The sequence below is a fragment of the Galeopterus variegatus genome, unplaced genomic scaffold, assembly GCF_000696425.1.
Source record: "Galeopterus variegatus unplaced genomic scaffold, G_variegatus-3.0.2 Scaffold457, whole genome shotgun sequence".
NCBI lineage: Eukaryota > Metazoa > Chordata > Mammalia > Dermoptera > Cynocephalidae > Galeopterus > Galeopterus variegatus.
In genome coordinates this window covers 95,426-119,673 of record NW_007726568.1, presented here as the reverse complement: position 1 = coordinate 119,673, position 24,248 = coordinate 95,426, and the positions used below count along the sequence as shown (strand labels likewise).

At 33.7% G+C, this 24,248-nt stretch overlaps 1 protein-coding gene across 1 annotated transcript in view; it reads left to right on the top strand.

Annotated features, from left to right (window-relative positions):
• EXOC6 (exocyst complex component 6) overlaps positions 1 to 24,248 on the top strand; it is a 212,743-nt gene that overhangs the window by 138,679 nt on the left and 49,816 nt on the right. Inside the window, exon 17 of the mRNA XM_008568996.1 lies at positions 4,012 to 4,191. Within this exon, the coding sequence (XP_008567218.1) occupies positions 4,012 to 4,191 (180 nt within the window). The remainder of the gene's footprint in view (positions 1 to 4,011; positions 4,192 to 24,248) is intronic.

Below are 24,248 nucleotides of genomic sequence, written 5' to 3'. Positions count from 1 at the left end.
AATGGAGAGGGACTAACAAGCTAAAGTTAGTATAAGTAACTATTTTGAGTCAGAACTCACTTCCAAAATGCTGCAAAACCCAAAACTTTTTGAGTGCCAACATAACATTCAAAGGAAATGCTCATTGGAGCATTTTAGATTTTGGATTTCAGATCAGGGATGCTCAACTGGAATAATGCAAATATTCTAAAATCTGAAGAAAATCTGGAATCCAAAACACTTCTGGTCCCAAGCATTTCGGTTAAGGGATACTCAACCTGTACTGTATTAGTAGTGCTCCATTAAAATTTCAGTTAATACCTTTAACATTAACTTATCTTATATTCGTGTTTTATCTAAAGTTGTGTTTATTTTTACACTGTTGAATGTTTGTGTTGTCTATGTCAAATATAAACCTTTCTTGGAATTCCTGTTCCAATCCTACTGTGAAAGCAGGCATGCAAATGGATGGGTGTCTGCCAGTGGTTGGATTTCCTCGGCCCAATGTGGCAGTATTAAGTGGTTAGTTAGTGTGAAAATTGGAAAGGGAGCCCAGAAAGCATTAAAATACTGAAATGGAACATTTGATTGTTCAAATATACCTTCTCTTATACTACCTATGGAAAATTTCTTAAGGCACACAAACCAAAATACCTGGTGAGCATTCCTGATTATAATTTTTGAGGTTCCAACTCAAATGACATCCCTTGTACAAAGCATTTTCCAGCAAATCAAATAAGTACTGATTGTTTCCTCCTTTGTTTACTCAGGATGCTTTGCTGAACTTACAATATAGCACTAGCCATATTTTGTTATATTGTTCTCCCTGGATTGTGAAATCCTTGAGGATGGGAAGTATCTCAGTACAGTGTCTTTATAGTGCTCTTATTCATAGATATAATATAAATTGTATTTTAGGTTAAATTATATTCAAAAATAATATATGCCTAATAATGGTGAGTGATACTAGGTCTCTTCTTAGTCGAGGTAAGAGTCTAAATACGCACAGGTGTACCTTGGAGATGTTGCAGGTTCAGTTCCAGACCACTGCAGTAAAGGGAGTATCATAGTAAAGCGAGTCACACGTTTTTGGTTTCCCAGTGCATATAAAAGTTAGGTTTACACTATCCTATAGTCTTTTAAGTATGCAGTAGTATTGTGTCTAAAAGAAAATATATGTATATAGTAAAGCGAGTCACACGTTTTTGGTTTCCCAGTGCATATAAAAGTTAGGTTTACACTATACTATAGTCTTTTAAGTATGCAGTAGTATTGTGTCTAAAAGAAAATATATGTATCTTAATTAAAAAATACCTTATTGCCAAAAAGTATATATGCTATTGGAAAAATGGTGCCGATACTCTTGCTTGACTCAGGGTTGCCATAAGCTTTCAATTTGTAAAAAATGCAGTATCTGCTAAGTGCCGTAAAGTGAAATGCAATAAAACGAGATATGCTCATAGTAGTTTTGCCAGAAATATCACATTGCTATCCAAATCAAATTAATTCTAGCTCTTCAGCTCTACTGGCCAGGGTGGCAATTGTCCACCCCTCCTTAAGGTGGTACAAAGAATTCCAGGTACTTGGGTAGCCCAAAAACAACTTGAAGGAAAGGAAGAGATCCTTCCTGTTCTTAACTTTCAAAATGCTCCGTGTCCAAATCCATGTGATCCTTTCAAAAAAGAAGCATAGGGTTGGGCATCTTTTACCTTGGTTGCAAAGGCCGCAGTGCCTAAATAGTCTCCTGATATCCCTCATACCATTCCATCGGAATGCTGCTGCCTGAGGAGAGTTCATCTCTACCATTTCTTCTTTTTCTAGATTCTTAACATGGGAATTTAGGTTAATTGAGATCTTTCTTCTTTTATAATATAGTCATGTATAGCTATATATTTCCCTCTAAGCATTGCTTTGGTTACCTCCCACAAGTTTTAATACAGTGTTTTTATTTTCATTTATCTTATAGCATTTTCTAATTTCAATCACAATTTCTTCTTTGATCCATTGGTTATTTAGATATCTGTTGTTTAATTTCCACATATTTGTGAATTTTCCAAATTTTCTGTTATTAATTTCTGATTTCCTCCCATTGTGGTCAAAGAACATACTTTGTATGCTTTCAATCCTTTTAAGGCTTGTTTTATGTCCTAACATATGCTCTATTTTGGTGTGTGTCCCATGTTCTCTTGAGAGTAATGTTGTGGTCTACTATTGTTGAGTGGAATGTTAGATCTAGTTGATTTACATTGTTGGTTAAGTCTTCTACTTCTGCCTGCTCATATCTGCTATTGAACCCCTCTAGTGACTTTTTCATTATTGTACTTTTTTTAAAAAAAACAGTTTCTGTCTATTTATTTATGTTCTCTATTTGGTGAAGCATTGTTCTCATATTTTCTTTTAGTTTTTTAGACCTGGTTTCCTTTTGTTCTTTGAATGTATTGTAAATAGCTTATTTAAAGTTTTTGTCTTACAATTCCAACGTCTGGGCTTCCTCTATTGATTGTTTTATATTGATTGCTTTTTCCCCTATGTATGGGTTATACTTTCTTGTTTCTTTGCATGGCTTATAATTTTTTGTTGATAATTGGACATTTTAAATAATATAATGTGGCAACTTTTCCCCTCCCTAGGGCTTGTTATTTCTTCTGTTTGTTGCTGTTTGTTCATGACTTTTCTGAAGTAATTCTGTAAAGTCTATATTCTTTGTCATGTGGGGCCAGTGAAGTCTCTGGTTGGTTAGCTTAGGGGTCAGCTAATGATTGGACACAGATTTCCTTTGGGGAGCTATGTGTGCATGTTGGGGCATGCCTTAAACACTGAGACAGGAAGTTAACGACTCTGCTTTAGCTTTTACTTTTTGCTTGCACAGAGCTTCCAGGTCAGCCATAAATAGGACCATAGAACCTCTCAGGTCTTTCCTGTGCATGTGCACAGCCCTACACATACACATGGCCTTATAGATTTCCAGGAATATATCAGAGCTTTTTACAGCCATCTGTGGACATCTTATTTTCCAGTTTATCCTTTTAAGCTTTTTGGTTAACCATATTAATATGTGTCCCAACCACCTTGGACACCCTCCGTGTTAAACAATTGCCTCTAATTGTTTTTGACAAATGCCCTTAGGGAAAAGGCTTTTGCCCTGGACAAGCCCTGATTCAGGTCAACTAAAGACATCCCTGCAAGTAGGGATGGGGTCTTCCAAGGAACCACCAGATAGGTCAAATAATGATAATTCTCTGGGAATGTGGCTTTAAAGGAGCTCCAACCCTGTTCTGCCCCCTTTGGTGGCTGGCAGGCTGCTGGGTTTCACCATAGTTGTGGGATATTGATTTTTAAGGGTACTGTGGCTCTGGAGCAGGGGAGGGGAAATAGAAATAGGGCACATTAAAAATGATACAAAGCCCATTTTCTTACCAAGATTCAGCTGTTTTTCTTGAATAAATGCTGCCTTGATTGCTACAAGTTTGGGGTTAATTTCCACAGTTCTGAAAAAGTTGATTTTGTTAATTTTGGACAGTTTTCTTGTTGCTTTTGTGGAGGAGAGAATGCTTGGAGATCCTTAGTCTGCTGTTTTTGCTGATGTCACTTTCACCATTTCCTTTCTCCTCAGAGAGATGACCTTAAAGCCCCATTTCTTCTGTGATAGTCCAACTTAATTTCTTTCAGTGAGCCAGCGGATGAGGGTGGTCTTCCGCATTCTTGATAACTTCTGTTTTTCCACTTCTGTTTCACTTAATGGTCTTGTTAGAGTTGTGAGAACGTCAGGAATTAACATCTTGTAAAGTGTCCTATCACATAAAGACAAAAATGGTAGTGTAGTTGGAACAGAAGGAAGAAAAGATGTTATGTCTAGTCAAATAAATAGAGCACTGCCAGCAGAAAAACCAAGTTTTCTTGGACTTTGAATAAATGACTAAAATATTAGAACAAAGAAAAACATAAAATAAAATCTAGAATTTAAAGAAAACTTGTTTTATTATCTACTTCTATAATTGTTTCTTATTTTTTGTTGTTATTTTGTCCTATCAGGATGCTCGACATACAGCAGAAGGAGAAATATATACCAAACTTAATCAAAAAATTGATGAATTTGTTCAGCTTGCCGATTATGACTGGACAATGTCTGAGCCAGATGGAAGAGCTAGTGGTTATTTAATGGATCTTATTAATTTTTTGAGAAGTATTTTTCAAGTGTTTACTCATTTGCCTGTAAGTATAAAATTTTTTAAAAATTTGTATTATGTTTGCTCACTACTGTATATTTTAGAATTTAATTTTAATTTGAGGTTTGCTTGTTTAAATCAACTTCCTAGTTTGCATATTTTCTTTTCCATTATTATAAATAAGTTTGTAAAGAATCATAACTTAACTTAGCCAATTGTTTCAGGTTTTAACTTAATTTACTTTTTAACCAAAATAACTCTCTTCCCACCAAAACTGAACCAAAACCCTGAAATTGACAGTGTATGTTTAAATAGAAATAACTTCTAAAAGAAATAGTTTTTATAAAAGGACCAGGGAATTATTGGATTTTTTTTTTTTTTTAGGTAATTGGTAAAGTGAAAAGTAAAAGTAAAAGTACATAGTTAAGTGCATCTACACCTTGGACAATCTGTTGATGAAACTTGGAAGAAAAAAAAGATACAGCATGGGCATTTGGGTGTGAATAGGCTGAAACACTGGATTCTTTAGATGAGGGCTATGAAGACCAAACAGATTAGAGTGGGATAAACTTGCTCTTATTAATTATATCCAGAAATAGTAGAACTACCATTAAAATATGAATGGAGGGCCGGCCCCATGGCCGGTGCGCTCACTGGCTGAGCGTGGTGCAGACAACACTGTGCCAAGGGTTGCGATCCCTTTACCGGTCAAAAAAATAAAATAAAATAAAATAAAAATAAAAAATAAATATGAATGGAATAATTTTTGTACAAATAAAATGGGAAATTTTATCAGCCTTTTTGTCATATGATAAGAGACAGGGAAACACATAAAGTGTTTAATCTGAAATCTACACAACTGCCTTCAACCCTTTCCCTTATTTGAAGTGAGGACAAAAGTTATTGTCCTTACCCTTTACTCTTTCTCTGTCAGGAGCTGCTCCAAAGAGCTGATCAGAATAGTTGAGGGGAGGTGATGCTAAAAAAATAAATGGAAGAATATCTTAAAGAGATTTTAATTATGGATGTGGACTGAAGAACTTTCAGAAGCTTACCCATGGATAACATTGTATTCCTAACTGCTGTCCTTGAATTAATAAAGGAAACCTGTAACTATATTTAATTTTTATATCAACTAATTTTTGAAGAAGTGCTTTTCATATAGTATTCACTAAATAATAGATTGAATTAATTAGAATTCAATTTGTCAGTATAAATCTTTATGCTTCTAGCCAAAAGCAATACTCAAGAATAAACATATGGGCTGGTGGCTCATTTGGTAGAGTGTGGTTCTGATAACACCAAGGTCAAGGGTTTGGACCCCCTTACTGGTCAACCACCAAAAAAAAAAAATAAATAAAAAAACACATGCACATGTATACAGACACACACACATTGTGTTTTTATGTTGTAGTATCTGTATCACAGTTTAGTTTGAGGTATTGGGTTGGAATTTTGTGCATAAATGGGATAGGACTAAGAGAAAGTATATGTTAGAAATATTTGAGATAAATGCCTCACATTTGAAGGCTGCCATTCTAGAGGGAAATCCAGTGACATTGAAAGAAACAGACTCATAGTTTAACTAGATTACTCATCTGATCTACTACAACATTTTGTGTGGTTTCAGGTGAGTCTTCACGCGCAGTTTTGGATTTTTATGACATCTAAAATGGGTTTTTCTATAAAGGAAACACATTTTTATACAGTGTAGACCAACAACTTCAATAATAAATATAAGGTATGACCACATAAAAAGAAAATCATAGTTCATAACTAAGAAAAGAGAAAATGGTCCTAACAGTATACTCTTATTCAAGGACAAACTAAAGCATAATTTTCAAGGCAAAGTATTAAGTTATTGACTATGGTAATTTTTAGTTGGAATTGATAGAGTAATTATATTATGGCTTAGTATATTAATTTTCTAACACCCTGAAATGTGTAAAATATTCAACTAGATTTTTTTTCTCTCAAGCAACGAATAAAGACAGAGTTTTTATGTTTTTAAGCAAAATATGGCATTATATAAGCTGTCATTTTTATTTAAATGTTTTAAGCTGAAAATAATTTTTTAGTTTTGGGTTACTCTTGGGACCCAAAAAGAGAGAGGGGCCAGTTGGACTTCTTTAACTCTCAAAAAAGTTTCTCAAGATACTTATCATACTCAGTGCCTAGTCAGTCAGCTTAAGCAGAACTACCTATCTCACTTATAGACATGAGGAGTTAAGTAGTGGGTCTAGTTTTGGCCCCATGTCTTATCTTCAGTTTGGGCAAGGTTCAGGAACAATGGGGTGAGTTAGAATCAATGGAAGCTGTGCAAATAAGGGCCACTCTTTCAAATAGTGCAAATATTGTCCAATAGTGCAAAAAATTGGACATGGATATAGATTTTCTGGCTCTCTCACTCCCCAAACCTGAAAAGTACCTAAGATTGAACACATTTAGCTTAAAAGCTCCACCCTTAGCTTCACTGAATATTTTGTTTTTGTCAGTCCCTACCACTGCTGCGAAAGAATGTTTTCTAAATTGTCATGATGTGCAGTTGCTGACCACATCGCCCAGTGAAAGTTCCATTGGTTCCATAAAAGTTATAAACTGTCCAATAGAATTTTGTTCTCTGCTCACAGGTTGTGAGAACAGTAGAAGTTAATGGAGAATGGTGGTTTTGACAGAGTCTAGGGTAAGAACTCTGTCATTTTTACAGATTGTGGCAGTAGTAGAAGGCTGTAGGATTTGGAGAACCACCAATGATGTTCCCTTTAAATATCTCTTATCTCCAGGGTTGGATGAGTGAGAGAATTTGTGTGTTACTTCTCTCACCTATTTCTTTTAACAGTTAGCTGGTGTTAAGCCTATGCAGGGGTTGGAAAAGTAAAGTGCTTCCTTGCCTCCAGATTAAATTACCTATTCACAGCATATCCCTGTGCTCTAGCAGAGAAGCCAGGCTCTCTGCTGGCCATAGAGATTAACAGCAAGTTAAGTAGTATTTATAATAAATAACAGGTATTTCCTCATTACCCAAAATGTTAATCTGCCCTGCCAAATATATCATCTGCCTCATGGGAACTTGCCTTTTTATGACTTAGAGCTAACCCTATTTATCTTATTGCTCCTAGGGGCCTAGGTGCTGAAGTGAGGATGTGCATAGAACAAATTCTAGAGTTAGAAAGACTTATGTTTGAACCTTAGATTTGTAATTTGCTAGATATAAGATTGTGGCAAATTGCTTAACCTGAGCCTCTTCCCTTTTGCAAAATGGGCATAATCCATCTTCCCCATAAGACTATTGTAGGATGAATTAAAATAGTGTGTAAAAAAAAAAAAAGTTACCTGGCAGGGTGCTTGGCATAAAGTAGGTACTATTAATAAAAGTTTTGTCTTTTCTTCTCCCTTCTTCCTCTGTTACAGTTTTAGGCCCTTTATAGTATTAGTCTTATTGTAATGTCTTTTGTCTTTTTTTCTTGTTGTAGTTATACCTATGTTTTTAGCTCGATATTATTTAGTTTTCTTCTATGCCTTTGTATTACACAGTCATTTTTTAAAGTTCTGTATTTAATTGTGAAAGGCATTTACTGTAAAGCATATTTATTTGAATAATTATTACAGCTTGAGTTGCAATGCTTACAATGGCTAACAGTCAGATGCTAATGCCAGTGAGGCCTGATTAATATGTGAAATAAATATTATTTTATCTCTAAATTTAATACCCTTGGAAATCAGCAGTTTCTACTATTTCAAATGTGTAAGTGACCCTTCTTCCTTCTAACAATTTTTCTTCCTGACAATTAGAAAATACAGCTAAGTATAGAGAAGAAAACAAAAATCACCTTTATATTGTCAAAAGATAACCACTGTTAACATTTTGGCATATGTTCTGCAAGTCATCTTTTTCTATGCATTTATGACTCTTATTTTAAGCCTAATTTATAAGCAAGCCTAAAAAAATAAGATTTTATATTAGCCAGAAAATTTAAAACTGGAAGAATTTTAAAAAGCATTAAACATTCATTCACCACTTACATGAATATGAATAAAAGAAATTGTTGAGCGGCTTGAACATATCTAGTTCTTCTTCATGACTGCCAAATGGAACTCAGTAACATTTTACTGTGAATTTACTGCCTAAAGACCCAGCACTGGTATGTTTCTGGAAAGAGCAGTGAACATTTTCTTCCTTCATAAATGCTAATCACGTATTTGTTTCAATAAAGGTATTTTATAGGCTTATAACTACTAAGGGATGTGTGTAAATGATAAGGAGTTTTTAAATTCTTCATGTATATTCATTCACAAAAGGAACCCAATTTAGGGCTGGCCTGTGGCTCACTTGGGAGAGCGTGGTGCTGACAACACCAAGCCAAGGGTTAAGATCCCCTTACCAGTCATCTTTAAAAAAAAAAAAAAAGGAACCCTATTTATTCAGATGTTTATGCTAATAAATTGTTAGTTATCTTTTATAGTAGAAGTAAATAGATCTTGAATGACCAATTTGCTCATATTTCTTCCTTTTTAGGGAACTGTCCATTGTTTTATCTTTAAACATAATGTAATCTTCTCTGCTTAAGTTTGCTATTATGCTAGAAGTGTTAAATTAGTAGGCAAATCTGTTTTCTATATGAATTTTAAGTATCAAAACTGTTTTCTTCCCAGAAAGATATCTTTTTTTTCTTTTTTGCTTTCAAATATGCTTAACTTTTGATTTTCCACATTAATGGAAATGACACAATGGACAACAGACTTGATTTTTAGGAATTATATGAGCTTACCTTTGGCATATGGTTCTCTAATTACTTGTTAATGTGATTGGATATTTTTCAAGAAAATCACTATCTGGTTATAGGTATTCACTTTTAGAGACTAGATGCCAGAAAAGCTGTTCATAAAAAGAACATCTGTTAGTAGGATTATTCCTCCCAATATCTTTTAATCTAAAGTTGGATATTTTTCAAGAAAATCACTATCTGGTTATAGGTATTCACTTTTAGAGACTAGATGCCTGAAAAGCTGTTCATAAAAAGAACATCTGTTAGTAGGATTATTCCTCCCAATATCTTTTAATCTAAAGATTAGAGATGCCTTCCTACTGAGAGAAAATGGCCTCAGGATGACATTGGGAAATATTGTGACAGCTGATTGTGCACATATCTTCCCAGCTATGCATTCAGTGACACCACATTGGTAGCCATCATAGGTAGTAGTAGTTAGACTATCAAAATCAGCAAATGGTAGAAATGAAGGCTTTTTTCCCCAGAGAATTGTTAAACATTTACTAGCATACCACTAAATATAGCATAACTTTTAAAATCAAACTGTTGAAGAAAAATTATTTACTTTTTATTAACTCAAGAAATAAAACCATATATGCTCAATAATAAAATAAAAAATATTATAGTAAAAACTACTTTCAAGACAGGGAAATGTGCCACAAATGTTATTTGATCTTTAAATTAGTTATCTACTTCCCCATCTATCTAGTTCCCTTTTAAGGTGTTTTCCTTTTTAGGAGTTTCCTTTGAAGGATTTTTTTCCTTGGCTTAATTGATTGCTTCAGGCTGTTAGTGTTCTATTGATGTGCTAATTTAGTATCCTTTGTACGTACTTTGGGCCTCAGTCTCTTTCCCTACTAAATGTGTCTAGTGCAACTAAACTTTAATTTGCATTTTCTATTTCCATTAATGATTTTAAAACATATTATGCTTTCTTTAATGAGAAACAAAGGTACGTCCAATGGTAAATGAAGATATGTGATTTGGACAGAAATGGATAGTTTCTAACTTTTAAAATAATTTTCTCCTTAAGAATTTTTTTCTGAAGACGCAGTGCTATGTTGAAAGATATATTGAGATTTGGGTTCTAGGCCCAATTTTTCCAATTGACCAGCATTGTGAAAACATTTAACCTCTGGATTAATTTCCTAATGCCTATTTTATTTCATAGAGCTGAAAATAAAGGTGGTTTTGTTTTAATTTATTTTTATTACAGCTAATACATATAAATGGTAATAAGTCAAGTAGTCCAGAAGAGTTTAGGGTGGAAAACAGCCCTTCTCCTTGCTCTTTCTTTCCCCACTCCTACTCCCATTCTCCCAGACTACCAGTTTTCACTATTTGGTTTTATTTCTTCTGGTGGTTATCTTAATAAAAAATAGAGAATATCTAGAGATTCCCTGCTACGAAAGATAAGGCACATACATGAGAGTAGCAACTCTCCCTTCCCCTTTTTCTCCCATCGATAGTTATTTTCCATTGAAATTTTAAAAAATTTCCTCTATTTATTCTGTATTTAAAACAGTTACACTTATATTTCTTGTTTTTTCTACTTTAATTAGTATCTTAATTTCCTTCTATGTAAGATGGAGATATTAGTCTTCCTGTCCCTCAGTTCTTCTATCTACTATCTTCTGATAGGTACACTTTTATTTTTATCTTTATCAAGGCTGGTAATATTTACATTCTATTTGGGAAACACAGTCAAATCTGTGCTTTGCCTTGGATTAACTTTCCAAGCTGAACACTAGTAAACAGTACTTGCTTTGTTATGATAATGTAGGTATTGTTCCCTTTAACCAAAGTGTAGTATACTAGGATTTTTTTATTCTTTCATTCTTGGGTCCAGTATCTCAAGTTCTGGGTACTTGAAGGAGAATATTTCTAGCATCATAGCCAAATAGATTCTTTTTTATTATGCTCCATTATTTACTGAAATGATGGAGCATATTTTAGTTGGCTTCATATTTGAATAATAATTTTTTCCTTGTTGATATGTGAATATTGGACCTGCATCATATCAAATGTTTCTAACTTCCTTTTGTTGTGAGAAAATCCCTTCTTTCCCAGAGACCTCTCTTCCAGAAGTCTTTATCTGTAATCTGTGCCAGTTGCTCTCTAGAATTGCTGCATAACGATTATCCTAGGACTTTCCTTTTATGCTGTCCTAGGTTGAGAACTGTTTCCTGGATTTTTTTCCATTTTTTTTTTTTAATTGCTTTATGGATTGGTTTTCTGAATTGCTTCAAAACTTCCTCAATAACTTCAGTAACTTCCCCCAAAAGGGAAGTACACTATTTAAGTGTACTTGCATATCAGAACATGTTTTCTTCTGTCCTCATACTCTATTGATAGTTTGGCTGGTTACGTAATTCTAAGTTGAATAGCTTTTTCTTTGATAACTTTCATTGTGTTCTTATATTGTCTTCTGGCATCCAGATTCCAGGATCTGCTTTTAAATCTTTAATGTTAAGAAATATCATGGGAGAATAGCTTTTTCTTTGATAACTTTCATTGTGTTCTTATATTGTCTTCTGGCATCCAGATTCTAGGATCTGCTTTTAAATCTTTAATGTTAAGAAATATCATGGGCATGTGTGGAGGTGTTAGCCTTTATTTTATTCACTTAGCTCTTTATCCAGTGATGCCTTTCAAAAAAAAATTGTGTCCTTGTTCAGGGCAGAGAAATTCTCTTCTTTTATTTCTTTTGATAATTTTGTTCTTTCCAGTTTACTGTTCTCTCTTTCTTGGACTCTCATTAGTAAAATGTTAAAGTACCCAGATTGGCTCTTCATGTCTTTTATCCTTTCTTCCATTTCCTATCTCTGCCTTTTTGTTTGTTCTATGTTTGGGAGATTTTCTCAGTTTTATTTTTCAGTCCTTCTATAGAATATTTAATTAATTGTATCTTCAATTTCTAAGGAATCATTTCTGGCTTTGTGTCCTTTTGCCATGGAATACTCTTCTCTTTTTTCACATGGATGTATTATCTTTTACATCTCTCAGAGTATTAGAGATTTTTTTTTAAAAGATACTTTCTGTTTCTTGAATTATCTGTTTTACACTGGAATAGGTTTTTTTGTTTATTTTGCTCATTCGTTTTTATTCTGCCATTTTCCACAGTGTGATGCTTGTGTTTTCGTTTGCTTTTTAACAAAGAAACCCTGGAGAGCTGATATGGGTTTACTCTGCTGCTGTGTAAATACCCTATTTTTTGATAGATCTTTCCCCTGAGTAGGAATATGACTGGGAATTTTTAATATATTTTTGAGACATTTTGCCTAGGATTCTTCATCTTACAGTAAGCAGGTATGAAGCAAGCCATGAGATTGTGGTCTTCTCTTTTCACGGCCAACTTCCTGGGCATGTGGCCTGTGCAGTTACACAGTATCCTGTGTTTAGGAGGGTCTTTCATGTGGCTTGGTACTCCTCTGTTGCTGCCTTGAAATTTTTAATAATTTTTTTTGGCAGCTGGCCAGTGCAGAGAACCAAACCCTTGACCTTGGTGTTTCAAGGCTGTGCTCTTACCAACTGAGCTAACTGGACAGCGCTTAGTAATTTTTGAACAAGGGATCCTGCATTTTGATTTTGCATGGTGCTCTGCAAATTCTGTAGCCTTTTCTGCCTCTCTTCCATTACTATCATGATGCCAAAATGAGGAGGGCTTTTACCCCTCCTTTTCTTTCTCTCCTTTTCTTCCCTTTCTTTCCCTTTCTCACCTCTCGCCACCCCCTTTTCCTCCTTATCCTTCCCTCCGCTACCTTCTACATGAGGAGCCTCAGCTCTCCCCCAAATATTCTTTCCTTAGGGAAATTGCTTGTGCTCTCTAGGTGGAGGTTTATTGGCACAGTTGTCCCAGAAATCCTCAATTATTTTGCTTGTTCTCCATCCTGTTTCTCATTTCTATCCTCCTTCATACCTGCCAACTTTGGACTTCGAATGCCTAGCTGGCTTCAGCTCCACTGTAGTTCTCTAGTAGCATATAATGGGCAGTGGCTTTCTCTTCTCTGTTTCACCTGTTTTCTGTCTCCCAGAAAACATCCCCTTATGAAATCTCCTGTATACCTTCATTTTCTCTGCTTTTAAACATTTTATTCTTTTTTGTAATTCTGTACTTTTTATTTCACTTTTATCTCATGATGGATACAAAACAAACATTAATGTAGTCTACCATCTTGACCCCGAACAACTTGCTTCCTTCTCTAGGAAGTAAAATGATTGAATTAGGTCATCTCTAAAGTCCCCATATATAACATTGTATATTTCTAAGCATGATTCTTTCAGATAAATGTAAAATCCCAGCCTAAATGTAGATTTATTCTCTCTGGCACCTTCTTTCCTCCTTCAGCCTTATACTTTTCTGTTTTTTAGCTTCTGGTTTATACTTTTTTCTAAGTAGATGGGTTCAAATAGCCTTTTACTTGACTGAAATCTGCAAAGGAGAACTTCAATAGTCAATAGTACATTCACTGGCTTTAATCAACCTTTCTTTTGTTTGATAACAGAGAGAATTGTATTAAAAATACATAGATTGCATTTTTTGAATTGTGGCATAAGCAGTTTTGAAAATATTTTAGTGTTTTCTCTATCAAATGAAAACATAACCATATATTATATATATACACTCTTACAAATTTGTTTTTCTTATTCAGATATTAATTTTTTAAAAATTTATAATAGTTTGGATAATATCAATCTGATTTATTGAATTATAATTTATATAAAAATGGTATGATGTGAACCATGGTGAAACTATCACACATCCTATGACTTACATAGTAGGGTAGTCATGTTGAATATTGTTGAATGATTTTTATTGACTAGATCACTAAATTTTAGCTGAATTTCATCTTGACTTTGTGGCCTTTACATATCTCCCAAGTTGATGGTGAGATAATTATACTAATCCAAACTAAATTTGTTGGAAGTTAAATCTACAAAGCACTTAGAGTTTATTTAGGGTCTACTGCAGTCTTCTAAGAGAATTAATTGTCTGGCTAATGCAGCTGACAGCCTACTGCTTACTAGAGGTAATTAGGTTGATCAGTCTGGCTAATTGAGTATCTGCTTCCTCCATTTCTGCTTGTGGTTTTTCCTTTATTCATTGCATATTTGGTGAAAAGGACAACTTTCCATATGGAGGGGGAATCTTCAGTATAGGCTATTACCAGAAGTTCAACTTCCACTAATAAATAGATTTTGAGTTTCATTGACCTAATATAACGTTAAATTCATGCTTCTGGGTAAATATCTTTTTCTGAAAAAAAGTAGTGCTTAAATATTATATATTTTATTATTGAAATTTAAAAAGTAAACTAGGTAATTAAAAAAATAAATAGCATTTTAAGGGTATTTTAATAAATTAATCCTTGTTATTTTAAGGAATGAATATTTAATTAATCCTTAATATTTTTAAGGAATAAGCTAGTACTATATAATTAGTACAGAATTTTAGCAGGGGCTTATATGTATTTAAATTGAGACCAATTATTTGGGTTTTAGTTTGGCTTGCTGTTCACTTCTCAGGGGAGAAAATATGTTTAAATAATTAGCTTTAGGATAATTTTGTGTGCCCTTTTTCCTTGAGTAACTTTTTTTAAGCTGTATTAGCAGATTATGTGAAAACATGGTGACCTTTTTTTCTAAGCATCTTCATAATGATATTTTCTCTGTATAATTTTCTATTATTTGTGTATAAATAGACATTTTATTTCTTCCTGTATTAGAAACAGCTGTAGGAGGAAATACTTGCTAAATATTTAGATTCCAGTGCTTGGCTCTAGATCTAACTGAACTAAAATTTCTGGAGCTTAGAAATCTGCATTTTTTGCTTAAAGTTTGAGAACGACTGCTTTACAGCAAAGAATCCTTTCAAATAACTGATGTTTTCTAAATTTGCTCATTCAGCAGATGTTTAGTAACTGCTAAAGCTCTTGATATTTTGTTCCTGACTAGACAACTTGATTAGATAGACGAAAGTTTGGAGGAGGATTTATCTGATTAGTACAGATGTAAAAACTTGCATACAAATCTTCAAATTAAACTAATAGTTGCATTTGTGTGATAGATTAATGCCTTTAAATTGTAGTAACATACACAGAACCAACTTACTTGTTTGAGAGTGTATTTTCTTTTGTTGTTTTAAACACTGCTTCTGCTGTCACTGGAATACACTTTCTTTTTATTTGATTGCTGACTTCCTTCTCAGACTAACAACAGTGATCACGCTGCCATGTCGGTAAGTAGACACAAGCTAAAGCTAGCATGTAAATTAGAAGCTAATAAACTTGTTGCAGGCTTATTTTTCTCTGTAGATATTCAAATTAAATTCAAATTATTTTGCCATTTCCTCCGTATATTTGTAATTTTGTGGAAACCTAAGTTTGAAGGTAGTGTTAGTGGTTTTTGTGAAGCAATAAAGATTCTCTGGGACTTGACTGAAAGTTAATAAGAAGGTGTGTTTGTGGTGAGTGCAGTGCTTTTAGAAACCTCTCTGTGGTCTTTCCTCATGTGTAAAATGAGGTCAATGAGATTTTTGTGATGTTTAGATGAGACAGTATACATAAAATATTTAGAAAAGAGCCTGGCATATAATAAACACTAAAAAAAAGTTATTAGTACTTGCTTCTAAGACTATTTGTGATTTTTCTGAATGCTTTTTCTCTTCAACCCTTATCCCAAACTTCACTTGTGGAAAATTAATCCAGCACATGACCCAATGTGATTCATGACCCAAATATTTCTTTCTCACTCCAGCCCAGGATTGCTCTCCCGAATTGCCTCTCAGCTTTTACCATTTTTTATGGCTTTATCATATTTTGCTTTTTACTAGATTTGTTTGTACCTTCTACCTCTGGTTGTGAGGTCTTGACAGTCAGAATAAGAACTAATAAGTATTTTCTGAATGTATAAACATTGAAAATTCTTCTTGAGGGAAAAAAATCTCATCTAGCATTTGAAATTTAAGTGTTTCTACCCTATATCTGTTTTTATTCCTGTTACTGAAGTTCGAGTTCAGATTATTGTAATTATGTTCTAATTGGTCTCTACCAACAGTATCTTCCTTACTTCATTCTGTCCAACATACCAGTGACAGATTATTCTTTCTAAAGCACAGTCTAATCTTACTACCCTATTCAAAAACTTTAGGGGCTCTTGCTTATCTATATAAGTAAAAATTCCACAGGCTAGCAAAAAAATGATCTCAGCCTCTTTCCAGATACATTTCTGACCATTACTCAACATGTATATCCAAACTGGCATATTCATTGTGTCCTTGATCTATCTTGGATTTTCTGCCTTGGCTTCATATATAGCTGTAAAAATCTTGGATCTCTTCCCAAAGCCTTCTCTAATGCCCCCTCTTTCACAAAGACTTTGCTGATTCCACTTAACCATATGAGGATACTCTGTCCCTCTTTTATGATCCTCTTTATATTCTATCTTATACTATTGCTGTTTGTAGACTTACTTTCTTTCCCCTATTAGAATTTATTCCCGTATGTCAGGAAGTATATCTACTCGTCTTTGTATCTTCTGTAGCATGTAACACAATTTTTTACAGAGTGAGTGCTTGATAAGTATTTTTAAAGTAAATATGAAAGAAATAGTGAAGAAATGGACAATATAAAGATTAGTTTTTTGTTTTTATAAACAGTATAAAAATTATACTGCCAAAATCAATTTTTGAATCAAAATTTGTTGGTCAAATATAAAATATTTTTTAGTTTTGAAGAAGGTTTTTGGTCTGTTATTCTCAGGCAGAATTTGGAAAATGTCTATATAAGAGTTATTTAGTAAAGATGATATAAGTACTGATTATAAATATGAGTATTTCTATGTTTATTACACTCATTTCTTGCATACCTCCATGAAAGAATAATACAGTAATTAAAACTACAACTCTTTAGGGCCAGCCCCGTGGCTCACTCGGGTGAGTGCGGTGTTGTTAGCGCCGAGGCCATGGGTTTGGATCCTATGTAGGGATGGCCGGTGTGCTCTCTGGCTGAGCGTGGTGCGGACGACACCAAGCCGAGGGTTGCGATCCCCTTACTAAAAAAAAAAAAAAAAAAAAAAAAAACGAAACAGAAATACAACTCTTTAGACTCAACTATAAGTTCAGTAGTGATTAAAACAAAATGAAAGACCCTTAGTACAAAAATAACTGTTACAAATTCCCAGCCCAGAGGACAAATATTTTGTCCTATTGAAGAGACAGACCATTAGGCTTTCACTTGGCCTTTTTACTCATTTAATATAATGATTATTAAGTACTTATTAAGCTTGCTAACAGATTTCCTGTTGATAAACCATATATACATATTAATTCTTTATTGTTCTCAATTTAAGAAGGCAGGAACAGATTGTAGGATCAGTTTTAGATAAACTTGCATTAGAAATTTTTAAGTTTGGCACTTCAACATCTAGTGTTTTGAAAAAGTTACTTATATGGGATAGTTTTTTCTGTGGTAATGAATGAGTTATTTCTATGACATCTTTTGATGTCCATTTCCATATTGTTATAATGAGTTAATTTCAAGTACACTGAAACCCACATGAACAAACCATTGACAGTATATCATTGCACTGGAGAGAGTTAAAGAACTTTGAGAGAGAACGTAAATGAAAAAGTTGAAAACAGTCAAAGCCCCCTATATATTTGAAATAGAATTTATATTCTTTTTTTTGGGGGGGGGCGGCTGGCTGGTATAGGGATCTGAACCTTTGACCTTGGTGTTATAACACCATGCTTTAACCAACTAAGCTAACCAGCCAGTCCTGTATTCTTATTAAGCTTTTTCTTAATGCTGTGCAATGTGATTTTTCACTGTTAGAAGTAAATTGCAAATGCATATATATATTTTGCTTCTTAATTGAAAATAAACATACTTGTATTTTATACCTTTAATCCTTTTGGGCATTTATTAAGTTGATGTCTCAGTTAGCTAAATTCTGACTAATCTTGGTGAGAAACTTAATTTCATAAGTTGTAAGTCTGTGTGTGTATATATCTATATATCATAGCAAATTTAAATATTTCTCTGCTGTCAAACATATAGAAAATAGTTTGAATTGCTCTCAGTTGGGGCTTAGGTGGAAGTAGTAGTAGTAATAGAGAGGCTCTTAGAAGGAAACAACATGAGAGTTTTACTAGGAAACCAGTGGATTAGGAGAGAACTACAAGATCTGACCGGTAACAAACAGATGAGAGATATAAATGGAAAGAATTAAAATGGACTTTTCTCAGCCTATAGACTAAATGTATGTATATGTATTGTATTAGTGTGCATGCATACATATGCACACTAATATGTATCTTATAACTTCACTGTTGAAGAGAACTGTAGATGAAATAGACTAGATCATTGGTTCAGGCTTTATGAGCAAAGTACAATCTTGAACAGGAAGATTCAGGACTAAAAACAGGTGAAAGTGCAGTAAAAATGCCAGATGGCAACAGAGAATTCATGTTTAGAAATTTACTTAAGTTTTTGCAGATAGGAGTGGCAAAGTTCTAGGAAGTCAAATGGTATCTTCCCCTTTATCCCGTGCTCCACAATAGAAAGAAAAAAAATAGAAGATACTTTTCCCCCCTGAGTTAAGTGGGCAGAAGTTAAAATGGGGTGGGGGGGAGGAAGGAACTAAAATATTTAGGTAAGGGATTGAGTTGAAATTACCTTTTATTGTGAGCAGAAAAAAAGACAGCAAAAAGGGGGCTGGATCTCTGAGGAAGAAGAAAGGAAATGGTAAAGGAAGACATTGAATCAGAAATTTTCTATGCAGGCCAAGGTCTGGCGATGCAAAAGAACCTCCATTTTTCTTTTTTTCTTCCATGTATATAAGGAACAGTAATGGAGAAAGGTGAGGGAGAGCTAATGGAGGACGTAGAATAGACTTGATGCAGTCATATTTACAGGATGTTTGCAGGTCAGGTAGAGATAACAGAAAATACAACAGGCCAAGATGCTGGTATATAGTTATAAAAAATTTATGCAGGGTACTATAATACAAAAAATAAAGAGATTAGACTTCGCAGAGTAAAGTCCCACCAAAGGAGCATGTTGAGACTCATAGTACATATAGGGGAGGTGTTCAGAAGGTGGACGACAACCTTTTAATGACTTCCTTTTCTTTCAGTCAGGAGATTTTAGACATCATAGGAAAGCTGCCATGTTGTTTTAGATCTTTCTGTCTATTATGGAAATCAGTGTGGTAGATGGTAGCATTGAGAATAAAAGCCTCTCTGTCCATTCTTCAGAAGCAGGAGAGGAGCAGTTGGCAAAGACCTACTGTAGATGTCTGGAAGGACTGATTTACTTTCAGAGAATTGACTGTCATGTACAAGGTTGTTTCTAGAAAAAATGGTAAATGGTATACCTTGATCACTCCCTCCCACTTTTTATGGGTTTGGTTTTGTTTTAATACGTATCCTCCCTTCTCTTGATACGTTATCCTTACCCTTAAAATCCCATCCCAGGTATTTCCTCAACTGGAAGTGACTCTAATAGCCCACCATCCAGGGCTTAACCTAGTGATATTACCAGTTCAGAAAGCCTTTGTCATTCAGGATGAGTTTATACCAAAACTTGGGGAATTCCCAATTTGAGAATACTGCTATGCCATATAATTTCTTTCAGAAAAGGCTTTAAAATGTATTCGAAAACTGTAGACTTTAATGAGACTTAACATCATCCATGTCAACTAACAGAAGAAAGCAGAGCCACTTTGAGTTGGGGAGATTGGGACTTTGCACTCAGTCCTTGAGTGATTTTTTCCCCCCATAATAACCCACTCCACAGAACACGTTATTCAAACGTGAGCCCCAGCAAATAAAGCCCTACTTGTATTGGACTCTGAGTGTCATCCTCAAAAGTTGAAACCTAAATATAAATCCTTGAATGACAGAAGCCTACTCTCTGCTGTATTTTTGTATATGGCTATGTTTACAATATACCAGCCACCCTGTATGTATTAACGAGAGAGAGCCAGTTGGCTTGGGTGACATTTACCCAATTTACTAATGATCATATAAACCACCTCTGTTGTCTTAACTGTTAGCGATTCTGGCAACTTCTTTGGAGATTTTAAGTTATTCTGGGAGTGTGAAATAGTAAATTATATTTATTATATTGCCCTGATGCTGAGAGCTGGATGCTTACATAAGGAAATAAGGACATAAGGAAATAAGGACAGCTGTGCTGTCGTAGAACTGCTGCTTTAGTAATGGTTCCTGGTATGCTTCAGTTTTTCAGTCTTAATTCCATGAATTGGCCCTACTACTCAGAGTCAACACAGGGAAAATTACAGCTCATCTTTAACTTCTCTTGCTTTTCTTACTTTTACCAAGTAAGAAGAGTTATAGGGCATTGGTATTTTATCACTTCCCTATTTGAATACATGCCTAGCTTCTGAATTTGTTGTTATCAAGTAGATTTAAGAGTTAGGAATAATCCCAGTCAGCTCACATACAGCACAAACTAGCTTTCTCTTCCTGCTACTCTGGGCACAAGTGCATGCTATTGCTACCATTTTATCCCTGCTAAATTTCCAATATAATCAGTAGCTTGGAAGCAGAGGCATTTCTTCAAAACCTTGACCTCTGTTGAATTTTACTGCTCTTCTTGTCCTTGTGTTCTCTTTTTGCCTATTAAAATTAGGGTGAGTTTGACGTTATCATGGGACTGCCCTAAAAGAAGCAATGATACTTGCGGAGAGCTAAAAATCTGGATACTAGATGCCATCTAAGGTCATGTTCAAAAAATTGTTAAAAAAAAAAAAAAAAGACTGCCAAAGTTTGATGAGCCGTATGATTGGGATAAGGAAGTTTTGAGGGAAATAAAAATGTGCCTTATATTAATACTGGTAGTCCTGAAGTTTTCCGTGTTTGGGAAAATTTTTTTTTCAACTTTAAGATAATCATGTTCTGTTTATTGTGTGTGTGTCCCAAGAGCAAACATTTATGTTACTGTCTCATTTTCTTATGATTGGGCACTGTTGGAAGGAGAAAAGCCTGAGAGGGGAGAATGGAAATAAATTCATAGTTGACTACGGGTATTATGGCTAAGTGATGTGGTAACCAGTTCTGTCAGGGCTAGAGGTAATTAGATGGGGGCACAAAGAGAATAAGAGGAATATAGAAGTATAAAAGAGATATTGTAGGGAATGGTAGTGGTTTTAGAGTTGAGTATATTTTGATAGACCTATGAATTTTTTGGCATAATCTCAAAAATCTGTCTCCAAGGTAGTATTGAAATTATTACTCAAACTCTAAAGAAATTCATCTTGATATTTAAACATTTATGATTTATCCATTCTATATGATTAGGAATCTGAGACATTTCAGTGTTATATAAAGTATTTGGCCAGAAAATTGGTTAAAATAGATCTTACTAGGTAGAGTAATCCTTGTGCATTTGTAAAATCATGGGGAAATTTTCATATTCTATACTAATGTTTTAGGTATTTTTTTTTCTTATTTAATAACATTCTTTACATATGAGCGAGATGTTTCATATAGTAAGGCTCTAGATTAGTGGTTATTGTATAAAATAGAAGGAAGAATAGTAGATTTCTTGAAATAAAATGTCTAGTTTTCAACTAGGCATCTTTTTTATATTTTAGTTAAGTACTTTTTATTTCTGATTTTAGTGTTTACTTTACATTTGATGAAAGGCCTCATTCTTTTAGTCTGTATTTTAAAAGGCTATAGGTTGTGGCTCTTTAGGAGACTGACCAATTCATCAAAAAACTTCACTTCCTCTCTTGTCTCTGAAAAGACTTATTTCAGTCTTATAACTGAAATTTATGTAGCAAACTGAGAAGCAGTGAGTTTGTATAAAATAGCAATATTTTACTGCTTTACTTTAAATAACTTTAAAAAGCCATATAGAATCAGAATTAATAAGGTCACTTACCAGTGTTAAGTTTAATATTAAAATTGACCATTATTTTATTTGTCTCCATTTTTTTTCTGACAAGGGTTGTATAACCTTTGAAAATAAAACCTTTTATCAATTTAAAGAATAATACAATGCACAATATATTTGAGTCTGTATATTTCTTTTTACTTAAGTAAAAAAAGTAGTTTATTGTGCAGAGTTGATCTTTTGTGGGGATATAAATAAAGGAAAATGGACTCTCCTGGGATCATTAAGGAAGAGTATACCAATATGGAAAGAATTGTTGTGATTTCAAGGGCAGATTTTTATGTTAAATGTACTGGAGATAATGAAAGCAGCATTGAAAAATGCTTTCAAATAATTACTATTGAAATCAAACCTTCTTTTTTTTTTATGAGATCTTTGAAATAAGAGAATAGTGGGACAGAAATGAAAACTTCAAATGAAAATTTAAATGTGCCAAATTAGTTTTTAAGTATTCTACATTTTTTCCACTATTATATTAGAGTAGATCTATGAAAACATTACTTTGAAACCAGAACAGTTTTGAAGCATAATCTAATAAAATGTGTTGTATTATTGTTACTGTGTTATTTTATGACATTTCAAAGGAAACAGAGTATTTTTAGCCTAATCTATAATAGTAAATTATTTGGGAAATTTGGCTTGACATGCAAACAGATGTGTTTTCTTGATTCCTTTTAGACTAGGGGTGGTGGTTTGTGGTTTATTGTTCCTGTGATTGGCATTAAAAGCCTTATTTCACAGCTTGCAGTGAGGGACTATTGGGTAAAGAGTGGCTGTGTTCCACAAACTAAATTCAAAAAGTGTCAATCAAGGTCTGACATAGGTTACTTAGAGAATGAGTTTTCTTACTGATTTCACCAAATGTCACCTCATGCTGTCTTTGATTGGCACAGCCTGGCAGGGAGGATGGATGAATCTGTCACCGGCTGGTTAATTGTGTTGCTGGTCTCAGTCTGACATCAGGTCTTTGACTCTAAGTGGCTCAATACAAAACAAATTAGCAAATTGTAGTCATATTTCTCATTCTATATGCTTTGACTTTGTTGAATGCAGTCCATAAATCATATTGACTGACACACAAGTAAATGATGAAAGCTGCTTTTGAGACATGAATCTAGAAAGCAGCGCTGTGAAGGTGCCATGGAAGGATGCATATGGTTGACCCTCTGGGAATTTCCTAGGAGCCAAATGTCTCTTTACCACAATTGTTCTTAGAAGAAAAGCTTTGGGGTAATGCGAAAAGGATCTAATATGTCAGCAGATTCTCTTTTACAAGTTCCTTTGAAATATAAGAAGTTTGTCCAAAGGCTTTCTCTCTTTGCAAGTTGTAAAGCAAAATGTTAGAGTAGGGTAAAAAAGTAGTTACTTTAAAAGTTTAGCAGGTGTTTTTACTTATTTGTTGAACTTTGTGTTAAAGAGAAAGAAAATGTTAGTAATAGTTGCAATTAATTTTTCAGATGAGGGCAGGAGAAATTTTTAGGTGCTTGTAATTTATTAAATGTGCTATATTTTCTCAGTCATTTCACTTAATTATTTTGGCTTTGTTTGTTATGTTAAAAACCAGAGTATCTCTAATGAAGAGGGATAGTTTTTAAAGATAATTATAAAAGTACTTAGATTATTTTTATTCTAGAAAATGATATATTAATAAGGAGCATTAACAATAATAATAATAGTGTTCAGAAAGGGGCATTTGGTTATACCAAAGTGTGACAGGGGCTATAGGGATCAGAAATAAATTGCCAAACATATTTTTGGATGTGCAAATCTTCATAACTTTGATATTTTTCTATTTAAAATAAGCAGTACATGAAGTTTGAGAGTATTTGTACACATTTTATAGTTAGAAAGTAGACATTTAAAATATTATGTGTAAAAAAATTGTGTAACTGATAAAATATAACTTTTTAAAAACTTAATCTTAACCTTTGATATTATTATCTTAAATTTTGAGCTATAAAAAGGAAGAATTTATTTCACTTGAAGATTTATAAAATATTTTATAAATATTTTAAACTTTTATCTTTGAGAACAATAAGCCTGTTTTTAATATGCCTGATCAAAAGAAATTTAATATTAGAATTTTGTTATTACATGTGTTATTTAAATAAAGAGCTAAATTGTTGTGTGTGTGTTTTCATTACCTGTTTCCACCAGGTTTGTGGAATAACCTGTATTTGTACTCTTACCATTGTTTTCAGGTCCAGTGCTATTACTGTGTAATCATTTGTAGCATCTGAACCCATGTTAAATTTAAAAGGTTTCCTTAAAACAATACCACTTAAATTGTGCAGTATGTTTACTTTGAAATGAATTTTGTAGTGATTTTTTGGCAATTTCTTAATCTTTTGCGGTTAGTACGTGACAGTGGCAACATAAATAGGACATGGAGCTGATTTGATGGAGGA